Genomic DNA, 25,034 nt, shown 5'->3' with positions numbered 1-25,034 from the left:
CTTTTTTGGAAACCAGCATGAGGCAGTAAGAACCCTCCATATCTCCACATCCATGTATAACTCTTCCATATTCAGTAATATAAGGTGGGAATGGATGGACTCACAGTCTCATTCCCTTGTGAAGTCTTGCTAACTCAGGAACACGGCAACTCATCAGTGTCCTGGAGTGTGAATTTGAGAAAGGACACAAGAAGATGTGGCTGAATGCAGGAGGTAAAAATGAGATGCCCAGCTTCCATGATCTCAATTGCAATGCCGTAATGCCCCAGCTATTAAAGGACGCCAAGGAAATTTTGAGTAACTGAGAGACCTCCTACTCCAATGTCAGATGGACGAGGAACAGCACATTCCACCAGAGCTGTGAAGTGAGAGACTAGAAAACACCTGGAGGCACTGCAGACACTGCCCCAGGGACCGTGAGACCTGCAGCCCCAGTCAATCCAGACACCTGCATTTTAAGCTCAGGAAAAAGTTGCTCAAACATGACCATTGCAGCAGTAAGATTCAAATCAACAGTTTTGACCATGTTTAACAAAGAAAAAAAAAGTACTCTCATCTGAACAGCAACATTCAGAGCACCTAAAGTTGCAGATACCTATTTTATTGACACTGGTACAGCAGCAGAGTGACAGTGTTTGTGTCCATAAGCAAATGGAAGATTGCTTCCTACCAGTGTAGCTCTAGCTACTGCAAATCCACAGCTGGAAAGATACTTTAGTTAGCCCAGAAGAAGCCCAGAAGAAGCTCATTTGTCACTTCTTAACACCACCTGGAAAGGAGAAGCTTTGTTTAATCCATACACGTCAAGATAAGCCTTTTGGTCCCTAAAATCACCTGTCTCCCAGCGTTTCCAAAAGCGAATGCAAAGCATGTAAGGGAGTAAAAGGATGCATAAATCCATGGGATCTATTCAAAGATTTAGGCAGTGCAACGTTCAATTTTCACGCCTCACAGAGCAGAATTCGGAATTCGTGCCAGGTGCCCAGGCTCCGTATATACTTCACAATATCTAAAACTATAGCATATTGCAGAGAGAGTTGCCCACAGTCAGCATCTTCAACCTGCCTTTACCGTGGTGTACCCAATAGGAGATAGCTGAAATCTTGCCCCTATCTGGGCTTTCAATTCAATTTGACAGTCAGCATTGCCTCTGTGTGGTAACCTCATGTCCAGAGACTTGCTCAGGAACCTGGATTCAGCCTTCCAAGGGCTTCCCTGGGATCCTGGTATGATACCTCACAGGAACTGGGGAACTGAAGCTCTTTACATGGCATTGAGTGACTCACTGGAAGCTGCACACTAGCCTCTGGCAGAACCAACGTTGTCTATTGAGTCTCAGGCCAGAGCCTTCAGGAGAAGACATGTTCTCCATAGCATCTCTTCCACAGTTAAAATGCTGTGTAAGAGGATGCTGTGGGTAAGCAGAAGGCAACCTGGAGCCACAGTTCTCCACCTCCTGGAAACATGCTCTAGGCACTAGTAATTTTTCCAAAATGTGGACTGGGGGTATTTTACCTCCAACCACAATCTAAGCCAGACTATTGCTGTCAAAAGGTGCTACATCTGCTCAGATCACACCAGGAAAAACAGGCTCTAGATCTTGTACCAGTCTTGGGTTGGAGATAGACAACTGCCCAGGAAGCTCAGCTAAAGACACAGTGCTGCTGCAGATTTCTCAATCAGACTGTTAATTTGGCCTAAGGCTCATAAAAAGCTTTTTTAGGAATGTTCAGAGTAAGGTTGGCTCTCATGACTTTCACTTTATGAGACAGTTTCTTAAATCTGAAACTAACATGATTAAATAAGCCAAAAGGCTCGTGCTCAGCACCAGAGCCTGAAATGCCATAGAATCACAGAATGGTTTGGGTTGGAAGGGACCTTCAACACCCTTCCATGGTCAGGGACATCTTTCACTAGATCAGGTTGCTCAAAGCCCTGTCCAGTCTGAGCTTGACCACTTCCAATGATGGGGCATCCACAGCTTCTCTGGGGAACTTGTTCCAGTGTCTCACCACCCTCACCATAAACTATTTCTTCCTTATGTCCAATCTAAACCTACCCTCTTTCAGTTTAAAACCATTGCCCCATGTTCTATCACAACAGGCCCTGACTTCCTCTGTCTTCCTAAGCACCCTTTATATATTGAAAGGCCTCCTTGAAGTCTCCTCCAGGCTGAACAGTCCCAACTCTCTCAGCCTTTCTTCAAAGTCCCTTCCTTCCAGAACTGTCCTTTCTGAATGGTGGCTATACCCACCAGCGAGGCACAAATCTACTGCTTGACTCGCTTGAGCAAACAGTACGAACTGCACAGCTGTCTCCTGCAATAAAGGCTTACCTTTGCAGAAGGGACTTCTCGGGTTTTAGCTCTGAGCTTGTTTACTTGACTCTCAGCAACACCTGCCCTTTCCTCAGCCTCTTCTAGCTTATGCTGTGTTTTTCTGAATTTGGAGAGATTAGTATTGGCTTGTTCATCCTGAAATGGCAAAACAAAAGGAACTAAAAACCATGTGGCAACATGCTGGGGCAGAGAGCCAACTTTTAAATTGACAGTCCTAGAAAACAGTAAATAAGTATTTGCTTCTGTTTAGTGACTTACAGCTTCTTCAGCTTGTCTTTTGTAGGTTTTGATTTTCATCTGCAGTTTATCTACCAGATCTTGTAACCTCATCATGTTCTTCCTATGTTCTTCATTCTGTGGAAAGGGAATGTGTAATTATATATCCTTGGGAGACAAAATATCAGGAGAATTGCTTTCCATTTATATCCACCTGGAAAGTAAGCTCTTTGACACGCCGTTCATATTTGCGCACGTTTTTCACGGCCTCTGCAGATTGTTTATGTTCTTCTTCCAGCTCAGCTTCTAACTCTCGGATCTGATGAATCAATCAACAATTGGCGTGATCCCTCACTCGGGACTCAGAGAAGAAAGGTCTCTTAGGCACTCGTGTTCAGTGCTGGTACTCACCCTGGCCTCCAGCTTCTGGATTTGCTTCTTGCCTCCCTTCAGGGCCAACTGCTCAGCCTCGTCCAGACGGAGCTGCAGGTCCTTCACCGTCTGGTCCAGGTTCTTCTTCATCCTCTCCAGGTGGGCGCTGGTGTCCTGCTCTTTCTTCAGCTTTTCTGCCATCATGGCTGCCTTGGAAGGGAGATGACACAAGAAACTGGAAGAACGTAACAGAACAGTGCGTGCTCTGCACCACCTGAGGATTTATTCCTGGTTGCTGCCGACCATTCATTCCACTACCCACTTCATTTTTTTCCTGTGAGATGATAGCGGCAGAAACAAAATGCAAAATAGGAGGGAGAAGGATGGGAAAAAAATCTGCCTGGCTGCACACGCAACACGTGGAAGGACAGAGGGTAAATGCTCTGTCTCGCTGTACGGTCATTGCGGTGACGTCCCTTGACATCCAGATGCTGCGGGGCAGAGCAGAAGCCACAGCAAAGCTTGGGAGCAGAGCACAGCACAGCTGAGCGGCTTCTCCACGTAACACACGGGAGTGTGGTGGAGCCTGCGAGCTGTGCCCTGTGATAGCCACAACGGCCTGGACAGCCAGTGTTACACGGCAGAAAATGGTTTCAAACAATCTATGCTGTTTATGACAAAACTCAGATCTATTTTGCTCTCAAATATTTGATTTCTATACAATCAAATTAAGCATTTTGGTGAAATACTGAATGACGTTACTCACAAATAAACTGAAAATTAACAGATTGCTTTGGCAGCAAAATACCTGAAAAAGTTTTAATTAAAAAATGTGAGAATAAAATAATGGCATTAAAAATTGTATATATGTGTGTGTGTGTATAATTCACTGTAATGCTCTATTTCTGTTTTATTCAAACAGACCACAAATGATCTCATTTTCTTCATTTTCATGAGCAAGTGGAGAAGTTTTCCTTCTATTTTAACTCCAAATAATGTTTTTCAGTGTTAAGGTTTTATTTTGATCCTGTGCCTCAAAATTCATGAGCAGGTTGGGTCCCCCGATATACCAGCCCTATTGCCTGGCTGAGCTGCACTGGCCTCGCACAGGACGATATAGCACTGATTTTGAATGGAAACTCACAATTCTCCTTTTAAAAGTTCTTAAATATGGTTTTGAAAAGACAAGTGTTCAAATATATGAGACATTTTACTGGTTTCAATAGTGCTAGGGGTTTTTTGTGTGTGTATGTGTGTGTTTTACATTTTCATGCAGCACTGGAGTTGTTTTAGACTGACTAAATCAGGACTTAGTTCATTATGACAACAGCCCTGAGAACTCATTTGTCAGCAGAAGAAGTCCCCTGTTGCTCTAATCCTGCTCTGACAAGTAACCTCCTCAACCAGGCCCACAGACTGGTTCTTTTTCCAGCTGGTGACCAAAGCATTTACTTTAACTCCCAACAGCAAGGCAGTTGGGAAGCCCCAAAAATTTGAAGAGAAAAACAAAGTTAACATCCTCACATCAGTGATTGCCTTCTGTGCTCTTTCTTCAGCACTTTTTGTTTCATTAGTAATATCTTCCATCTCAGTCTGCATTTGGGCCATATCAGTTTCAAGCTTCTTCTTTGTATTAAAAAGGCTGGTGCTCTATGAAGGAGAAAAAGAGAGGCCTTGAGTGACTTTGGTCACTTCCACATGGACACCACAAACTATCATTTGTTCTTACTCTCTGAATCACTTGACCAAAATATATATCTATTTTAGCAGAACAAACTACCTGGGTATGGAGGAGCTGCACACGTTCGGTGGCATCCAGAAGCTCCTGCTCAGCCAGTTTCCGCGAATGCTCCGTCTGCTCCAGAGCTGCCCGTAGCTCCTCAACTTCAGCCTGCAACAGGTTTGCTCTGCGCCCCACCATGGCCACCTGCTCCTTCAGGTCCTCCTGTGTCCTCAGAGCATCGTCCAAGTGCAGCTGCGTGTCCTAAATATGGAGAGCCAATTTTGTCCTAATTAGTTTCTCAGATGCTGTGCTTAAAAATAAATCAAGCAGAAAGGCAAACCAAGACCTTGAGAACTTCCTGGATGCTGTGCAGGTGTTTCTGTGCCTCAGCAGCCATGCGGTTGCCATGGCTCAGCTGGATCTCCATTTCATTCAGGTCTCCTTCCATCTTCTTCTTCAGCTTTAAGGATTCACTTTTGCTCCTGATCTCAGCATCCAAAACACCCTGCATCGTCTCCACAGTCTTTTGATGGTTCTTTTTTAGCTGGCTGATCTCCTCATCTTTCTCAGCAATCTTTCTGTTGATTTCTGATTTAATCTGAGTCAGTTCTTGGCTGACACCAAGGATTTTGACCTCTTCATGCTCCAGAGATGCCTTTAAAAGAAAAAAAAAAGGAAAAACAAACACAAAAAGAACATTTCAGAGAACACAATAATTGTGATGTTACTCAGTGACTTCACACAAACTCCTGATGTTTGTGGCAATGGACATTGCGCACAGGCAGGAGAGAGAACAGAAAGCTGTTCAGACCACTCTCTACTTTTTTAACTAATATTTAAAGTAACTCACCTCAGCCTCTTCCAGAGCAAACCGCAGCTCAGATTTTTCTGCTGCAGCTTGCTTTTTGGCTTTCTCAAGGTCTCTGATCATTTTGCCATTTTCAGTAACTTGTTCAGTCAGATCAGCTATTTCCTCTGTGGGATAAGAATGACATCAGCCTGTGGTAGCCACACAAGCTGAACTCTTACGTTTTCTGACTGTTCAACACCTCTTTTGTATACCTGCATGTATACATATACATGCATGCATACACAGTTGCATATGTATGTACAGATAAAAACAGATACAGCCAGGATGACATAAACACAAGGGCATCGAGGTGGTTTCACAGCCCTCCTTACAGAGAGTCTAGAAGATCCCTGCATGTGTTGATGTCCCTGGATAGGCCATCAGGGTTACACTACAGCTCTTGTCATTATATGTTCACGGTGCTCTGTAAACTTCACTTTCCCAAGCTGCACAGCCTCTTGAGAGCACCATTTTATCTGCGAGTGGCACATAAATGCCCTCGATCTCACACCTCTGCAGCAGATTGTGGTGACCCAGGACACAGGCTTTATTGGCTTAATTGCTTTACAAACTTGCTTGACAATGTTTGGTGTGATATCTATATTCTCCACTAAAACTGAGAGAACAGTAATGACAGATCCCTGTAACGCAGTGCACCCAGCGCAGACACGTGTGCTTGCAGCACGTGTCTTGTTGTGGTGGAACTACGAGCAGTTAACGAGAAACCAGAGCCACACACTTACGCTTGAGAGTCTTGTTTTCCCGTGTGATTGTTTCAAGCTGATCTAAGGTTTCCTCATAGGCATTTTTCACTTTGAAGCGCTCTGTGCTGAGCGAGCGCGATTCTTTAGAGAGAGCTTCCCGCTCCAGCTGGCATTCCTCATACTTTCTCTTCCATTCTGCCACAACCTGAAAGACATCATGTTTCATTTTCTGCTAGTACAGAAAACATCTTTATTTGTAGATAAATACCACAGTCTCTGAAAACAGAACAAATTCCTCTTGCTCTAGAGGGCTTATAACTGCTAGACTCAACTTATTTTCAGTATTGACTTAAGTAGGGAATATTAGTTTGGCCTTCTAGGAAGGTTAGACTTAAAAAATACTGTGCTCACTTATCACCTTATCAAAGTTCTGCTGTTTCCTGCCAAGAGCAGCTGCCAATGTGTTTGCTCTCTCTGCATCCACTGTCAGATCCTCCACTTCTCCCTGCAACTGCAAATTTGTCTTCTCCAAGAAGGCACACTTTGAATTCACAGTCTCTGCCTGCTGTGCTGCTTCCTGGAGATGCTGAGTGAGTTTTTTCCTTAAGGAATATAAATAAAACAAGTATATGAGTCAAAAAATCAGTGTATTATGTACATAATTTAATAATTAAAAAAAATGTTCTCATATTTTACTTAAGCGTATATGCAAACGCCAGAAGATAACTTAGGTCAGGCTACTAAAAGTAGGTCTATGTTCTGCACAATGTATACAATATCCAGACAGTTCATCTGCTCTACCACGTACTTGGCCTCCTCCAGCTCCTCTGTGCGCTGAATAGCGTCAGTCTCGTATTTGGTTCTCCACTGGGCCACTTCGCTGTTGGCCTTGGACAGCGCACGCTGCAGCTCCCCCTTGGCTTCCTGCTCCTCCTCATATTGTTCCCGGAGCAAGTCACAGTCGTGGCGAGCAGACTGCAGGGCGTGCGCCAGGGCGTTCTTGGCCTAAAAATGAGCCATAATATGATGTATTTATCGTAGCTGTGACCGGCAGGTGAGCCCATGACTTTGCACAACAAAGATATGGTCACTGCAAAGACAAAGGGCCAGAGGTCTCTAAGTATCCAGGCAGTTTTCTTCAGCTGCAACCAACTTTACTCAGTTCTACCGCTAGAAAAGACCAGCAGTGATTCTTGCACCTTGTTGTATGCTTTAGCTTTTCCTCCATGGGACTATAGAAGAAAATCACAGATTGTGTTTTTAAAGTTAAAAAACATGCAAAAAGATAACCAAAAGCGAAACAACTTATAACTAGTCACAGACCTCCTTAGCAAACACTTAAACACAATGTTCACTGTACACATCTGCCCACTAGTAATTCTATTGCGTTAGACTGTAGGCAATAATATTTACAAAGTTCAAGTGTTTTTTAAAATGAATTGAGGCCCTGACACATCTTGAAGCCTTAGCATGTGCTCAATTGTCAGCACTACCTTCATCTCTTCCTCCAGCTGCCTTTTAAGTTCTTCTACTTGCTGTGCAATTGCCTGTTTGCTTTTGGACAGTTGCAATGTTACGGTTTCTTTCTCTTCGAGTTGACGGCTCAGTTCACCTGTGACAAGAGAACACAAATTCCCAGTACTGTCCAGATTAAGCATCTGAAAATATTCATATATAAATAATAATCAGTAACAGACAAGTGGAACCACACAACATTGGTTATGTTAGCAGTTGTTACCTTTGTGTATATACTTTTACCATTCTCATTGCATATATATATTTTTACCATGTCATATTTACTATTAAAGTAATGCAGGGTTTAGTAACGAAATAACAATACAGATATAAATCTCCTCCAACACTTATCTATTTATCTCCTTCAGTGTTACTCCTGTTCTGCTTTAATCATGAGTTTTGCTCTTCATTCAAACTACCACATTCCCATAATTAACCCACAATTCTCTCAGCTTTAACTACCTACATGCACGGCACTTAGTTTCTCTATGGTCTCAAACCCTCATTTCTCTTTCCTTTCTCATTTGTTACCCATTCTAAACTTCTTCTAAATTGACATTCATTTTTAAAAGAACATTAGGGCAATTGTCTCTAGGGCTAGATGTTTCTCTTCAAGCTGTCTCACTCTTTCTAGCTTATTCTGTGTTTGCTTCCTATTTAATTTTAGCATCTTTTCTACTAACTAAACACTTTAATACTCTCCACCACTTTGCATAGGCTTAGTGAATTTCTTCTGCTTTCCTACCCATTACCGATGTTTATTTGACCTCTCCTTACTCAATTTGTCTGCTCTGGAAACTTCCTCTGCTGTTCACTTGCTGGGTTACTCTAAGTCTCTGGTCCTGCTTGGCTTGCACAGGGAACTTTGCCCTTTTCTTCCTTTTCTCCTAAAATCACTTCATGATACTTAGTAATATTCTGTACTATCTCCACAACTGATCCCAGGTAGGTTTCCCTACTTTTTTCCACAAAGGAACATACAGTGCGGTGTGTTTGGGCACCCAGTGCTACAAGCACCCTGCGCCATGGCTGCAGAGGAGCAGAGCTGCCGGTGCCCCCTGGATGACATCGTATTTTGTCCTGCTCATATCTGAGCGACTCCACATTGTCTCCCAGATTATAGGTCAGTGTTAGTGCTGCCAATGCCATTTTTGCCTCACCTGTCTGTTGTGCAGTTTGAGTTCAGGCCACAGAACAGTCCCTTGGTGCGTGATGTTAAACCTGGCTAAGAGTTGGTGTAGCACAGAGGATTTACCCATTTCATTCCTACTTTATTCAGTTTTGGAAGCAGATTATAGAAGTGACACGGCCCAACCCAAAACTGCACTTTCTTTCTGTGGCCCAAGATCTACAGCTATTTGCTTTACGTCCTCTGGTGTAATTTCTTTTAATGTAACAAGACTAGTTTGATCGGCAGCACCTCTCTGCCATGGGACGGTGGCAGTGGATATGCCGGTATCACCACCTTCTCTTCTTTTTTCCATTCATATGTATTACCCCAATACATGTTTTCTCCTGATTTGCATTCTAATTCTCCACCATTTTTTGCAATCCAGTAGCTCTTTTTCATTTTTGCATCCCGATCTGCATTTTGCAAGCATCTAATCTTAGTTTCCCGTTTCATGATCCCTTTGGAGCTCTCCCTTGCTCTGGCGTGAATCATTGTACAATATATTTTAATCCTTCAAAATGTTTCTGTTGTTTTTCTGTCTTTTTCTAAATCCACATGATTCTCTAATTCCAATTCTATCTCTTCTTCCATTTTTTTAGTCACCAGATGATATTCCTTTTCTCTGCATGGAGTCAGCAAGCTATGTCACATCATTCTGGGAATTACACTTGCAATCGGCATATGAACTTTAAAGTGTCACCCATGAACTCACTTCCTTTGATTTATTTCTAATGTTGTCTGTGCCTGTACCAATTAGCCTGGAGGTAGAATCCGCACCATGGGAACAATTAGGTCTCCCTCATAGTACATGTTAGATGGTCTCTCTGCTACTGAAAGGCAAAAATATCCCCTCAGCATATCTTAGTGCCTTCCTTACCAGACTCCGTCTGGAGCTGAGCCTTTTGTATAACCATCTCATTCACATTTCTCTGGTTTTCTTCAAATTTGGCTTTCGTATCTCTCATCTGGTCTTCCAGGGTGCGGTACATTTTTTCCAGATTAGCCTGAAAGAGAGTAAGAAAGTGGAAATCACTCGTGCATTGTACTGCATTAAATTCCCACCAGACAGAAATACTGTCAACTATTTCACTTATAAAGAAACACCTTGGACTTAGTAATGGTCTCCGTACTACTCGCCAAGTCGCTAATCTCCATCTTCAGCTCGCTTTTCTCCTTCTCCAGCTTCTGCTTCACTCGCTGCAGGTTGTCGATCTGCTCCCCAAGCTCAGCTGTGCTGTCCGCGTGCTTCTTGCGCAGAGCGGCAGCCGTGGCTTCGTGCTGCAGCGTGGCCTCTTCCAGGTCGCGACGCATCTTCTGAAACTCGGCCTCACGCTTCTTGCTGAGTTCAGACTGAGCACTGGTGGCTCCTCCAGTCTCTTCAAGTCTTCCACTGATGTCCTCAAGTTCATGAGCCAGCTCATCACAATGCTTCTCTGCTTTGGCCCGCATTGCTTTCTCACTTGTGGTCTCCTCTTCCAGCTCTGCAACACGGGCCTATATAATGAGGAAACAGCACATCAGGAATTAATAGGGCGACAGACAATTAAATGTTTAGATTGACACATAATTGTCATAGTAGAATCCAAGCCCATAGTTTTGAACATCATAAGCAAAAACAAAGTCCCTTTGAATTTTACTGTTTTACCATTGCAGGCAAAGTCTTACCAACAGGAAAAAACCTATGGATCAACTCATACTGACTTTAGATCACAGCTTTCTGTTGTGTGGAGAAAAGCATTACAACATATAAAGGTATTTACTGTGGCTGGGTCAGGGATTTTATCAATTACCAACTATGGGCAAGCATCATTCATGCTACTATAGTTTAAACAAGCAAATGGTAAAGATGAAGTAACTACATAAAGACTCTTGCCTGCAATTCTCTGATCTTCTTCTGCAATTGAATACCCGAATTCTGCTGTTCCTCAACTTTATTTTGCATCTGGTTAAATTCCAAGTCCCTCCTGGGAAGGAAATGTTTTTTTCAATAAAAAGAAAATATGTCCAGTTAAAAACAAATAGCAAATTTGTCACTTTTTTTTTTTTTACATACTTCCTTAATTTTTCATCTAAATGTTGTTTATCATTCTCCAGATCCACTATGGTTTCCTGTGCAAGTTTCAAGTGTCCCTCAAACTTCCTTTTCACTCGTTCAATGTCCATACAAGCTTTTCTTTCCTGTTCTAAAGAGCCTTCAACCTGTAACATAAACATATATAAAGCTGACTGATGGAACACCTGAAGGATCTGCCCCTTCTCCTTTTATTAAACGTGCTCACATGGTTCACTTGTTGCTCCAGCTTGATCCTGGCTTTGGTGAGAGTATTAACTTTGTCCTCCTCAATTTGCAGGTCATCCAGTGCCTGCTGGTGGGCTTCTTGCAGTGCTTTCTTCTCCTTGATTAACTTCACAATTGTCTCATCCAAACTTTTTGTGTCTTCAGTCAGATTTTTAACCTATTGTAAGGCAAAATGCTTGAAAGTTACAAATAATGTGGGGTTTCATAGAGGCAATAAACTTGTTGCTAGACTATCAAAGAGACTTCATTAGTTGCATTATATGCTCAAACTATACAATCTCTCTGCTTATATATCAACACTCCTGAAGTCACAAAGCAATTCTGAACTTTCATTTTAATACATTTTTAGAATCATAGAATCATTTATGCTGGAAAATAACTTTAAGATCATTGAGTCCAACCGTTAACCCAGCAATTCCAAGTCCAGCACTAAACCACAGCCCGAAGTGCCACCTCTGCCTGCTTTTTAAACCCCTCCAGGGATGGTGACTCCAGCACTGCCCTGGGCAGCCTGTTCCAGTGCCCCACAGCCCTTTGGGGAAGAAATTGTTCCTCAGATCCAGCCTCAACCTGCCCTGGCGCAACTTGAGGCTGTTTCCTCTGGTCCTGGCGCTTGTTCCTGGGGAGCAGAGCCCGACCCCCCTGGCTCCAAGCTCCTTTCAGGCAGTTCAGAGATCAGAAGGTCTCCCCTCAGCTCCTGTTCTCCAGCTGAACCCCCCAGGTCCCTCAGCCGCTCCCATCACACTTGTGCTCCAGCCCCTCACCAGCTCCGTTCCCTTCTCTCAACTCGCTCCAGCACCTCAAGGGCTTTTTTGGCCTGAGGGGCCCAAAACTGCCCCCAGGATTTGTGGTTTGGCCTCCCCAGTGTCCAGCACAGGGATAATCACTGCCCTGGGCCTGCTGGCCACACCAGTGCTGGCACCAGCCAGGATGCTGGTGGCCTTTTTGGCCACACATTGGTTAATGTTCAGCCTTCATTGACCAACACCCCAAGATACTTTTCCTCCAGGTACTTTCCAGCCGCTCTTCCCTGAGCCTGTAGCATTCATGAGGTTGTTGTGACCCAAGTGCAGGATCTTACGGGTTAGTTTTCCTGCACAACTGAGGTGACCCAATTATACACCAGGTCCACAGATTTCCTTCTACAACATCGTGTTATTGTTCAAGTTACATCCTATTATGCACAGATCAACTATTACTAAAAGCACAAATAGCAGAACTAAAAAGTACCTTGTTTTCTGTGGCATGCTTCTCCTTTTCAGCCTTGGCCAATGTTAACTCAAGGTCATCAATATCTTTCTTCAGCTCAGAGCATTCATCCTCCAGCTTCATCTTTATGGCAGACAGATCAGCCTTTATCTCCCCTTCATCATCCAGTTTTTCTATTAACTCCTTCATTCTTATGTCCAGCTGGCATTTTGCTTTGATGAGCTGGTCACATCTTTCTTCAGCATCAGCCAAATTTTCACTTTCCTTTTTACAGAAAACAGAAATGTGTTTCATTGTCATGCATTGGACCTGACACTTGCAGAAATTACCTGCTCATTGTGCAATTGGAACATGAAATATAAGTATTTCCACTCAGGCCTTTCCTGAACAAAACTGGTGTGATATGAGGAACCAAAAATGCTTTTAAATTACATACCATCTGTACTTGCAGCTGCAGGTCCTTTTTCTCTTGCACCACAGTCACCATCTTTTCTTCCAGTTCTTTCCTCTTGGTTTCTGATCTAGTCAGTTCTTCTTTCATTCTCTGAAACTCTTCCTTCATTGTGGCCATTTCCTTCTCCGTTTCCACACTTTTTAAGAGGGGTTTCATCTTGAAGTACAACTTCATCCAGGGCCAGTGCTTGACCTTCATGAACGCGCGGATGTTGTACTGGATGCAGCAGATGGACTCCCTGAAATCAACAGGATGCATCAGCACTGTTTAAAAAAGCACTTTTTGAGAAACCAGACCTCACAGAAGACACACACCTCTGGTTGAACATTCTTTTGAATTCAAGTCTCCTGAGGTAGCCCCTGCATAGAGCCTGTGTCTTTGTGATGAGTTTCCCTAAGCAATCATCTCGCATCTCTTCCAAGACACCTAGCAAACCTGCCTTGAAGAACACCTGCAATTGAAGAGAAAGCGATCAGTCACGTCTGGGCTTATATTTTAATGCAATGAGTGATTTCTCATTGTGTGGACAAGTTAGATGTTTACCTTGGTGTGTCCAAGTTTGTACTGAGTGTGATCTATCTCAAGGGAAGACAGCAACTTTTCACACGCCTTCTTGCTATCAATAAACTGTCCTTCTGGAATGACGCTGGCATTCAGGAGGCGGTATCTGACAAAACGAAGGAAAAAAGTTTAACTGTTGGTATTATTTCAGTGCACAGGATGCTACAAGAACAGCTGTCACCCTGAAGAAACAGAGGAAGGCTGAGTCTGACTGACACTATCAGCCTTAAATAGCAAAGCAGTAAGAAGCAGGTCACTGAGACTGAGGGCATGGACAGTCTGTCCTTGGACCTGAGAGACCCTGATCATCTGTGTCACTGTCATTGACACTAGTTTAGGGGTCCAGCTCACTGCGTGAGCTGTAAAATTTTAAAAAAATCAATGGATTTTAAGAATAGGGGCACTGCTGCAATTATCTGCTATGACCTCCTGTATAACACAGGCACACAGTCATCCCAGTGCCTTGTTCATCCAGCTGCAATCTTGTGATTATTATTTTTTTTTAAAGAAATTTCAATTTTATTTGAAGCCTTCTAACCTTGAGACTGTCCAGGTAAGCCATTCACCCTCACTGTAGGAAAGGTATAATTCACTTCTACCTTGAAAACATCTTTTGTCAGGTCCCCCGCTTGGACTCTTGATTTAAATCTTTTAGATGACAGGTTCTGGCATATTCAGAAATCTTTACACCTGTAGGTTCTCTATACTACAAACAAATCTTCTGGTTTCTTCAGTTAGTGCCCAAAATGCCACTTCTACCCTTGTCACTGTCCCTGCTCTCCAGGACACCCTGTTCGGTGCTGTACCTGTGATGTCATTTCTTTGTTCTTAGAGATCTGACCCTACGTTTGCCATTGTTCCAATACAACGTTGTTCCAACACAACAAGTAGATGAGCACAGGATGATTGCCCTAAATTTAGCAAACCTTTATAAATGTGTTATTTGCATGGCAGTTCCTCAGTTAAAATTATTTGGTTGAGTTTTTTTTCTTAATGTATAAATTAATGTAGCTAAGGTGCTGTAGAAATGTTAGCCCTGTACAAACTGAGTGCGCCATGTGGAACTAATTTAGATCTCCTGCTGAAGTCTGTTTTGTTAATGTAGATACATTTGCCACTCAAGCTTTTAATTTCATTATAAAAGTGGTAGGAGATTTAACATAATTTTCTTTCAGCAAAACCATTCTAGTTAGAATTATTAAAATGACATTGTACAAACTTCTACTAGATAGTGGTTAAATATAGGATGTGGTATAGACCACCCTCCATATTTTTGCTGAAACACACTTGTGTCAAATTAGAGATTTAAACAAAGAATACCCAAACATTCCGATGAACACAAATGAAGTGAAAACAGGTTTTGCAATACAGTACTCAGGAAGGTATTTGGGTGGGCACTGCCCACACAGACCTTGCTAATAGATATGTCTTCATACTTCCCATAGTTGTTAAATATTAAAATAGTCTTTTCCTAAGAACCATATGATTGACTTGTTTAGCAAGACAATTCTCTCAAATGAATTGGGCTCAATGCAAACAGAAGAATGTTATTACAGACCTTTGTTTAAAATCCCCATATAATAACTTGTTAGGAAATCCTTTCCTGCAGATTCGAATCCCTTCCAGGACACCATTACACCTCAGCTGGTGCAGAACAAGCTTGTGATCCATCAGACCTGTGAAAGAGCAACATGGGGATATATTGACTTTCCTAGTATCAGTCAACTGGTCTTTCTGCCAATTTCTAATCTATGCTTTATGAATTACCTGGGGTCTTTGTTTCATTGGGAATGATACAACGTACAAAATGAGGATGAGTTGTTCTCAAGTTGGACATCAGTTTATTCAGATTTTCCTGTAAAACAGAGATCATTTGCAAGCTCTGTATTACTTCAAGACATAATGCAAACAAATATGATTTGACTCTCATAAAAAATAAGAATTTAGAAGGTTTTCCTTACTTTTCTAGTGAATATTCTACAATTCTGTACAGGCATCCGCAAAGTAAGTAGCTACTAACCGTGGACACAAATGATAAACTTTTCTCCTGTCTTAAAATGAAAATGTGTCTCTAGTGGTTAGAAGCTATTAAACAGGATGATGGTGCAAATGAATGATATTCTGGGATAACAATACTGGACTTCCTTGATTAAATAAGCTGTTGATCAAACAAATGAATGGGTTCATTTGTTGTTTTTATTACTTAGATATATTAGTTATGTATGTTTAAAAGATAACTGCGACACAAAACCGACGTTTGTCTACCACATCAGAAGTCATCTGCTCTGCAGGACGGGTTTTTAGCATTGCATTTCTTTAAGCATCCCATCCAATGATGACATAGTGTGCGGATGGCCCACGCCATGGCCAGGTGGATGCTGCACTCCTCATCCTGCTGGGAAGGGCTGGGGCTGTTCCTGGCCCCAGGATATGGATGTGTCACAGCAGCATCCAGGCGCTGCAACATGTTCTTGGACCGTCTGTGTTGCCCACACTGACTGGAAGGCACTGGCTGTGCACTGTACTCAGACACAACCTGGAAGGAGCCAACTACAGCCAAATGGGGGAGGGATGCTCTTAGTACCAAAGGTCAAAGTCAAGACAGCTTTGTGAAATGGTGCAACCTGATCAAAGCACATGACTTCTCCACCATCATCCCACTGGACCTCATCAGCGAAGCACAATTCGAATTAGCCTTTACCAGATCCCAAAGGCAACTTTCCACATTATCATGTGGCAACAGAGAAAGTGGGAATGGTGAGCTAGTGCAGACAGGTCTGACAGGACTGCCTCTTGGCATCTGCTACAGCTGGTCCGTGCTGTGCCAGAGAACACACCTACCCGAAAGAGTACGGAGACAGTTTGGAAGGAAGAGCCTTTTTTCTTAGTTCTTTTCTTCTGAATACCACCATCTTCAGCTGGAAAATGAGATAACAGTCCAGCTGAGGTACTGCTGTAGATCCCTTTGACAGCATTATAATGGTGCATCTAACACATAGAGCATGAGTACTGACTTGACACTGATTCAAGTCAGGTGATAGCGACAGTTGGAAACACCAGATAAGAGACATAATCCTCTAATCTTACCTTCATCTATGGAAGCAAAGGTGGCATAAAGACTGCATAAAATTTTCATAGATGATTTCTGGTACAGCCCCACAACAGTTTCATTCAGGGGGTCCTTGTTCTTCTCCAGCCAGCCAGTGATGTTGTAGTCCACCGTGCCAGCGTAGTGCACCAGGGAGAAGTGAGCCTCAACCTTCCCTTTGCCAGGTTTGGGCTTCTGGAAGTTGCTGGACTTGCCCAGATGTTGGTCATAGAGCTTGTTCTTGAAAGAGGTGTCAGTTGCCTTGGGGAACATGCACTCCTCTTCCAGGATGGAGAAGATGCCCAACGGCTGAATAGTAAACAGGTGTTTCCAAACAAGATTAATTCAAGTTATAATAATATGGAATGAAAGAAATGCTAAAGTTGAAGTACTGGTGGTCTTTTATAGAGAATTAACTTGGGAGGACCAGATAAGCAAGATTTTTCATGAACAGCTAGCAAGACATTCAGAAACACCAGATTTTCATAAATGGGGTTTTGAACTACTTAGAAATTGGCAGGAAAACAAAGAAAGCCAAGCAAAAACTGTGCAGTAACTTCTAGACATATAGTAGTGACAAGAAGACATGAGGCTTTCTAACATCTGAATTTAACGGAGAGGAAAACCTGTGGAGGAACCAATATACAAAGACAAAAGACAACTGGGGTAAATATGACAAAGAAATGACAATTGATAATGATGTGCAAGAAGGAAAGACAGAACAGAGAAGTAAAAGCCATGTCCTTTCAGAAGGCGAAATAGATTTCGAATCAATGGATAATTAACCACAAGGGTTATGTTTAAGGGAAGAGAGGAGGTAAGGAGACCTGGAAGCTTCACAGAGATTGTGCTGCAGACACTCAGTGCAAACCCTCTCGAGAACTCCTTCTAGATCTGATCTGTGTGACTGCACAAGCTACGTAAGAAACTCACCTTCTCAATGAGCTCAATGCAGGCAGCCAGGTCCATCCCAAAGTCAATGAACTCCCATTCAATTCCCTCCTTCTTGTACTCCTCCTGCTCCAGCACGAACATGTGGTGGTTGAAGAACTGTTGCAGCTTCTCATTGGTGAAGTTGATGCACAGCTGCTCCAGGCTGTTGAACTAATATTTGAATAAATGTGTTAATATTGTTAAACTGACTCAAATCAATCTATTTTGTAGAGATGTCAAGGCAAGGTCAGCCAGACTGTCCCTGGAGGGTTTTTATAAAAGCATACAGGATATATTATGGGTGGTTCAGGTTTTCAGAGGATTTGTGCTGTGCAGCACATGGTTGATGTAACCTGCATGGACGATATTTTAGGTGACCCCAACGTCATCAAATACAGATTCTATGGGGAGGGAGACAGCAGCTTCATGGCTAGGCTTCTGCTGTTTCTTTTCTCTTACAAAGTGGCTGATGGATCTACAAAGGCAGAAGCAGCTTCAGAGATATTTGCCCTGTTTTGAGGAATACATTGGGGTGAGGAGGAGGAAAGGTCAGAAAAGGCAAACGAGGAAAAAAGGGTTTAAAGGCAGCCAGAAGTCTAAGAGCTCTATGTAAAACCAAACCTCAAAAATCTCAAAGCCAGCAATGTCTAAGACCCCAATAAAGTGCTGTCTTGACAGTTTTGTATCCAGTTGCTGGTTGATGCGCATCACCATCCACAGGAAGAGTTTTTCATAGACTGACTTGGAAATGGCATTCACTGCCTGGTGCACCTGCGGGGACATGGTTCACACAGCTGTGTCAGGGTACTGCTGGCACATCGCCAGAATAAAACACCCCTCCACCACACACACACAGTCAGCCAGAGTGCACTAGCAGGCCTTAATGGTCCTGAGCATCTTCAGCTGTGATATGCACCCACCCCTGTCCCTTAGGGACAGGAGAGTCCCTGCTGTTTCCTATCACTCACCTGATCCACTGTTTGGCCCTTGATGACATATTCGTTTCCCACTTTCACGCGGGGATAGCAGAAAGCTTTCAGCAGGTCTGCTGAGTTCAGGCCCATCAGGTACGCTGCTTTGTCAGCCCCTGTCAAATGAAAAGAAAAAAAGAGCTGAAAGACTTTCTTCTTAGCTGGGACAGACTGAATGTGTTGGAGTCAGCCAGAGCTCACTCTGAAACCTGGCAAACTGGCTGGGTTTACCCCATCCACAAAGCTTGACCAACATTCTCACTTACTTTTCCAAACAGCCATGTAGGGCTGGTCCTCACAATGGAGTGGCTATGGCAGCCCCAACAGGTGGGGTAAAACCAATGAGTGCATTGATGACGGGATAACAGAGTGTTTTTTTCCTTCAAGCCACTTCTGCACATCACCCAAGCAGAACAAGTCTGGATGTGTTACCAGAAATGGTGAACACTCCAGTAACATGTCCCAGGCGCAAGGGCCTTCAGCAGAACCATCAGGAATAAAATGGATGCAGAAACCGACTCTACAGGATGCGGTAAGCTGAAGGTTGAACCTTCTTTTTATGTTCATCAAGGAACAACTGCTTCTTTCCTGGCAGACTCCTCGAATTTATAGTGAAAAATAGTATGAAAACAGTTGGAAACACATCCCTCCAAGCCGTGAAGGTGTTACCTGCTGTGCCATCTGGCTCTGCCTGCTCCTCATGTGGTTTCTGCTTGAACTTCATGTTCCCGTAGTGCATGATTGCCCCTGTCAGTTTGTAAATCCCCATTCTCTCATTGGAGCTGAAGCCCAAAATGTCAATGGCTGCCTGCACACAGATAGATCAGCTGACTAGAATGGTGCTGACAGACAAAGCAATACTGTCTCTCCTTGCTAAATGTACTCACATCTGTGGCAACAAGCTCCTCCTGGTCATCAATGCTGGCCACAGAAATCTCCCCTTGGCTGATGAAGGGGTAGTCATATGGGTTGGTTGTGATGAGGAGCATCTCTGAAAAGCAAATAAAGGAGTAACAGACCGACCCCAGAAGTGAAAAAGGGAACACCAGCTCAGCAAGTGTTCACAGGCTCGTTTTCCGTTTGCATCCCCAAACTCTTAGTTTTCTATTAAGAGACAAGAAAGACAGAGTAATGCCATTTATCTGCCTTCCACCAGCTGAGCAGAAAGTCCTGGGCAGGCACTCAGTCCTCCCAGTCTAATATGCTATGAAGCAGGAGCTGAACACCCAGGACTGGTAGACAAAGAACAAGAGCCACCCAAAGAAACAGCTTATAAGAAAAATACTTTGAGGTAAGACTCATATATGCTTATCCTCATATATGACATATACTAATGCATCCTGGATGCCCCTTGTACCCACTATGGTTGTGTGCTGGTGCACATAAATAACACCAACACATGTGTTTATCTCCATCTAACTGAGGCCAGAATTAACAGCTCATTTTCAGTCCTGAATCCTATGGAAGCGTAAGAGAAGCAGAGGTGTGCAGACGTGCAGTGGGGCTGTGCAGCATGCAGGAGAGGAAGCTCTCCATACATGGAGGATAAATCAGACATGCAGCGCCCTGGCACACAGCAGCCTCTCTAGAAAGGGAAGAGGGAGGTGGGAATGTTGAGAGGGCATGTAGTGGGAGGATGGGGTTAGGAGCTCCACTTTGGGAAATGTTCTGTGGATAGTTGGGAGGGACAGGCAGAGTGGAGTGAGGATGAATACAGTAGCTGAATATGTGGCAAAAGGGTTTGGGCCAGATGCAGGGCACAGGTAGGGTGTAGCATGGCAGTGAGAAGGGGAAAAGGTTGAAGGGGCTCTACTGGAACCAGGGAAGAACTTTTGCCTGTATGATGAAGAGTTCAGATATGTGGTTTGTAGATCAGGATGTCTGGCCAACCTGCACCCAGGCAACTTCTCACTTTTTCATTGAAGACAATTCACAGGATCTGGCTTGTATAAGCTGGACTTTCCACAGCAGCAACACGTAAGGCAGAGTAAATTAGCCACCCCCACACCTCACCCACACACGGGTTGCGTTAGAGCTTACCCATGGACAGTAAATTGGAGGTGGAGTAACCCCCAGTGTGACACTGTTATACAAAGACAAGAGTGCTGTGCACAGCTTTGGCAACCCAGTCACCTCTAATGCTGGAATACAGGTGACATAAACAAGCACATGATCAAAGCTTCGGTGCTTGGCACAGCCTGGGGCACCTGCCAAAAGGGGCACAGCTGGGGGCTTGTGACACATGGCCCTGGGCCAGCAGGTGCCACTGAACCCTGTGTCACTGAGCCGATGCATTTATGAAAAAGCCTCCCATATTGATTTTACTGTAAAATGTCACCAGGCTATGGCTGTCCTTACCAAGCAGTTCGGGCTTCTTATTGGAGAGGATCTGGTAGAAGATGTGGTAGCTTCTCTCAGCCTTCAGCTGGAAAGTAACTCTTGACTTCTCGAGTAAGTCTGTAATACGTATGTACATGGACATTTTTCAAGCTCTTCTTTACAGTGAAGCAGTAAGCCCCCCTCCTTTACTCACAGGTCTCAATGTCACCAGAGGCCAGTTTTCCAGAGGTACCAAAATGAATACGGATGAATTTACCCTGGCGAGCAGACAAAAGGTAGTGGTCAGTGCAGCATTCTCAGGGCAACATGCCTGAGTGGTTTTCTCTCTTGAATTTCAGTGGCAGCAACTCCAAATCAGTCTGAATTATCTTAGATATTCAAAGACTGATAAAGGGGAACAGTCTGTTGCAGGCCCACACAGCTATGAGCATGAAACAGCTGTAAACACAGCAGCATCTGACAAACAACCAAGAAATTTGTCAGCAAAAACATGTCTCCCAGCTCAAGGGCCCTCAGTTGCAGGTAACAAGCAGGCAAACAGGATTAGAAATGCAGCAGGGCAGAGAAATACAACTCACAAAGCGCGAGGAGTTGTCATTTCTCACGGTCTTGGCATTCCCGAAGGCCTCCAGCAGTGGGTTAGCACTGATGATCTGATCCTCGAGCGTTCCCTGTGAGAATATTTGAACCATTACTGAAAAACACCATGGGCTATATAGTAGGAAAAAGCTACTATATTGTGGCTTGCCTGATGACATGTGCAGCCATGTGCCCTTCATTTCAGTTGTACAGTATTACTGCAGCATGTCCTCAACTACAGTGCCATAAACCAGCACTGTGTGTAAATGATAAATAACTAATTTTTCTCATATTTGGACTTTCTCCCGTGGTCAGAGCTCTCATTTCTCAGCCACTTGGACAGTCTAGTCCATGTGAAGAAACTGGAACTTAGGAAGAATCCTGGACACCAATCTCCCAGACCTGGTTTCAGTCCAGATAAAGCTACATCTGGGCAGTGACAGTGGCAGCTTTGGTGGCTTGTATTTGTTGTGGTCCTAACTGCATATCAGCCCTGGCCTTACTGCCTTCTGAGAGAGTGGCTGAAGCTACTCAAAGATATTCCACATTTTGAGGTAAATGTTCGTCACTAGTGCTGTCCCCAGACACAAGTTGGTGACATCCTGAACTGCCCTTGTGCCTTTCTTCCTCACACCTTCATGCAGGACCCCTTCTTCTTGGCCAGGTCTCCACTGGCTGCAATTGTGGCAAAGTACTGGATGACTCGCTTCGTGTTCACAGTCTTCCCTGCACCGGATTCTCCACTGATGAAAGAAAGCACAGAATGAAGCATTATCGGCCCGTTTTTTTGTTGGAGATACAGTTCAAAGTGACAGATGTACTTACGTGATGAGGATAGACTGATTTTCACGATCTGTCAAAGGGAAAAATAGCTGCAGTCAGACAAGTAGGGAAAAGTGCTGGTTCTCAAGTAACCCAAGACCTGGAATACATTGACGGGAAAAGAAACAAAGTATCTGCCAGCAAAACTGCAAAGACACATGGTTCTTTTCCTCCTCCCCTTTTCTCCTCCCTGCACTCCACGTCTTGTCTTCTCTCCTTCACCTTTGCTCCATCCTGCACTCTGCCCTTTGCTTCTGTCTTCACCAGTCTTTACTTTTATTACTCTTTAATACAGGACAAGACTTGATTCAAACTAAAAGCATGTATTTTGGTGAAAATATTTCTTCTATCTCTGTTCTGGACCTACCTGCAGTTGCTTGAAGCCACATGCTGGTGTGCTGACTGGGGACTTCCCAGATACTGTGTCCTACCCAACTGCCACCTCCCTTTGCAGTGGTTCCTGGTGTGGTGCTTAGCTCAGTACTTAGAGCAGAAATACAGAATAATGTGCAGTAAAACAATAAAAACCTGTTCTAAGAGGCAGGGAAAATTGTCTGGAGCTGGTTTTGCATCACACATCTAATTCCACAGTACAATAGCTAGAGCTCAAGCAGATAATCTGCAACATGACACAAAACAAGGAATTGGGGCAACACGCTGTATAAGATGGTAAAGGCAATTGAGCCCATGGCAAATAAGAAACGGCAAAAGCAGTGTTTCTGACACTTTTTTTTTCTGAGTCTGGTCAAAATAGAAAAGCTCACCAGTCAGCATGAACTGATAGGCGTTGTCAGAGATGGAGAAGATGTGTGGAGGGACCTCCTGGCGCTTTTTGCCTCGGTAGCCAGATACCACCTCCGGGTTGTACACCGGCAGCCACTTGTAGGGGTTGACGGTGACGCAGAAGAGACCCGAGTAGGTCTTCAGAAAAGAAACAAACAAAACAGAAGAGTCACCGAGGTCCATCTCCTGGCAGCTGGATTTTCTCCTTTGCCGCAAGACGGGACTTACATAGATCATCCAGGAAGTGTAGCGGTCCTTGAGGTTGTAGAGGACGGCAGGTTCGTGCAGGTGGGTCAACATGGCTACATCCTCAATTCTGTCAAACTTAGGTGGGTTCATGGCATACACATCATCAGGTTTGACAGTTACTGTCTATAAATCAGAAAGAAGCAGTTAAGCTTGATTCAGCAACTCTCGATGCTTCTTCCATGTGTACACACAAACACAGAGAAGTAATAACATCAGTAAGGCTGCTCTAATTCAGATCTTTCTTTCTGTTTAACTGTGCAAAACAAGACATGGTTATTACAGCCCAGACACTGCTGCCAGCCAGGAACTTCACAACACTGGCAAATTTACAGGATGTAAATTTACTGTCCTGGAATTGCTACAACCACACAGACAGAATTTCTGCTGGACCAGATCTTTCTACTCGTTATTGCTGCTGATGAAGTTCAAGTTGCTGCTGCTCACAGCTGCAATGGCCAGGGGCACAGCTGCCAGCACATCTGCCTTCCAGCCTGTGGGACTCGAACTGCACAATGCCGGACAGACAGGACAGCAGGAGCACAAGATTCCTCAGCAGCAAATCCTCCCTTGGAATAGAGTTGTTTCACTCCCACCTGTTGCCATTCCTAATCAAACAAAGGCTCTTGTCTTATTAAACAGCTCCGTCTACTGGGCTCACAGTCCTGTCGCACAGCCCGTGGATACGTTTGGGGCCAGTGGCAGATGTGCAGCAAAGCAGATGTAGACAGATGGCAGTAGCTGATCGTGGCCACATTGAACCAGGAAGGAGCTTGAAAATCCTGTTCTCATTTCCCCAGATGGCTTTTCCCATTGCTTTGATGCGTTGCTTTTACACTGTGATTGCTGCTGCCAGGGGCTGGTCCAAGCTGACTACTCCAGTCCCAGAAGGAAATAGCATTACGGCAATCATATTTGATTCAGAAAGATTGAACACCATTCCCAAGCTCAGACCCTGACTAGTAGAATTATCTTGGGCTTCTTTCGACAAAGCAAGAACTACAGGCACTGTTTTCAAAAGACACTTTGTGATCTGTGTCCCTAAATACCTTTTTAAAGAGCTCCAACTCTTGAACAATTAGGATTCACAGAAAGTCTCTGTACAGAATAAGAGATTGTGCATTAACTGCTACTCACAAGACATAGCTGGGAGTTACTACAGAGGTTTCTAACATAATGCAAGTTTGATGCTCAGAAGAAGGCAGGAAGCTCTAGAATATTACGAATTATTAGAAAATAAAGGGAGAAGAGAGTGTTATGTAGGATGCGTCTGTCAGTTTATTCAAACCTTCATTACTGATCACGCCTCTTACAAAGGACATAGTTGTACTAGAGCTGATCCAGAGAAGAGAAACAAAGATGGTCACAGGTATGAAACAGCTTTTCTATGAAGAGGGCATAACCTGGTAGGGATTTGGGGGTGAAAAAGAGATACTTTTGAAGTTTGCAAAGTCAAGAATGGCAGAGACCACCATGGCTAGAGCAAGGACTAATTATTCACTTTTTCTCCTTGCGAAAAAATAAGCAAAAATTACCAGGCTGCATATTGCAGAAACAGGAAGCACTTTACATATACTCTAATTTTAAACTGTGGAAATCTTTCCCACAGGACACTACAGAGGCAGAAAATGCAAATGGATCCGAAACGCCAGCGCCAGGAAAGCAGGTCCTTGTGCACAGCAGCCTGCAAAGCCCCGGCTCAGCCACATACCCCTGACTGCGCTGGGCTGGGGGTGACCCAGCCGTGACTGCTTTATTCTTTATTTGCTTTATTCTTAAAAAATCTGGTAGTGTCTGCTGTCACGATGCTGGTTGAGGCAGTTCTTCAGGCTGCTGCAGTTATTCTTACAGAAGTTACCA

General features: G+C 43.8%; 1 protein-coding gene across 1 annotated transcript; it reads right to left on the bottom strand.

Moving 5' to 3' along the window:
* Nucleotides 1-639: 639 nt before the first annotated feature.
* On the bottom strand, nt 640-24,114 carry LOC308047726 (myosin-3-like; the record flags this gene model as incomplete). The annotated part of the gene is made up of 39 exons (XM_080356415.1): nt 640-769; nt 2,336-2,473; nt 2,597-2,692; nt 2,769-2,873; nt 2,966-3,136; nt 4,451-4,576; nt 4,707-4,910; nt 4,996-5,304; nt 5,500-5,624; nt 6,243-6,408; nt 6,622-6,805; nt 7,012-7,208; nt 7,697-7,815; nt 9,767-9,893; nt 9,994-10,383; nt 10,763-10,853; nt 10,943-11,088; nt 11,169-11,345; nt 12,419-12,661; nt 12,834-13,089; nt 13,166-13,302; nt 13,395-13,518; nt 14,971-15,088; nt 15,180-15,267; nt 16,254-16,330; nt 16,500-16,809; nt 17,434-17,604; nt 18,055-18,204; nt 18,402-18,520; nt 19,074-19,212; nt 19,292-19,395; nt 20,763-20,861; nt 20,938-21,001; nt 21,323-21,415; nt 21,958-22,066; nt 22,149-22,176; nt 22,910-23,066; nt 23,157-23,300; nt 24,079-24,114. The coding sequence occupies 39 exons, from the start codon at nt 24,112-24,114 to the stop codon at nt 746-748; spliced, it is 5,661 nt and encodes a 1,886-aa protein (XP_080212541.1). The 3' UTR covers nt 640-745.
* Nucleotides 24,115-25,034: the final 920 nt, after the last annotated feature.

This window comes from Nesoenas mayeri, assembly GCF_963082525.1.
Source record: "Nesoenas mayeri genome assembly, chromosome: 19".
Lineage (NCBI taxonomy): Eukaryota > Metazoa > Chordata > Aves > Columbiformes > Columbidae > Nesoenas > Nesoenas mayeri.
The sequence above is the reverse complement of the archived record's forward strand: the minus strand, read 5'-3'. Positions and strand labels throughout refer to the sequence as shown.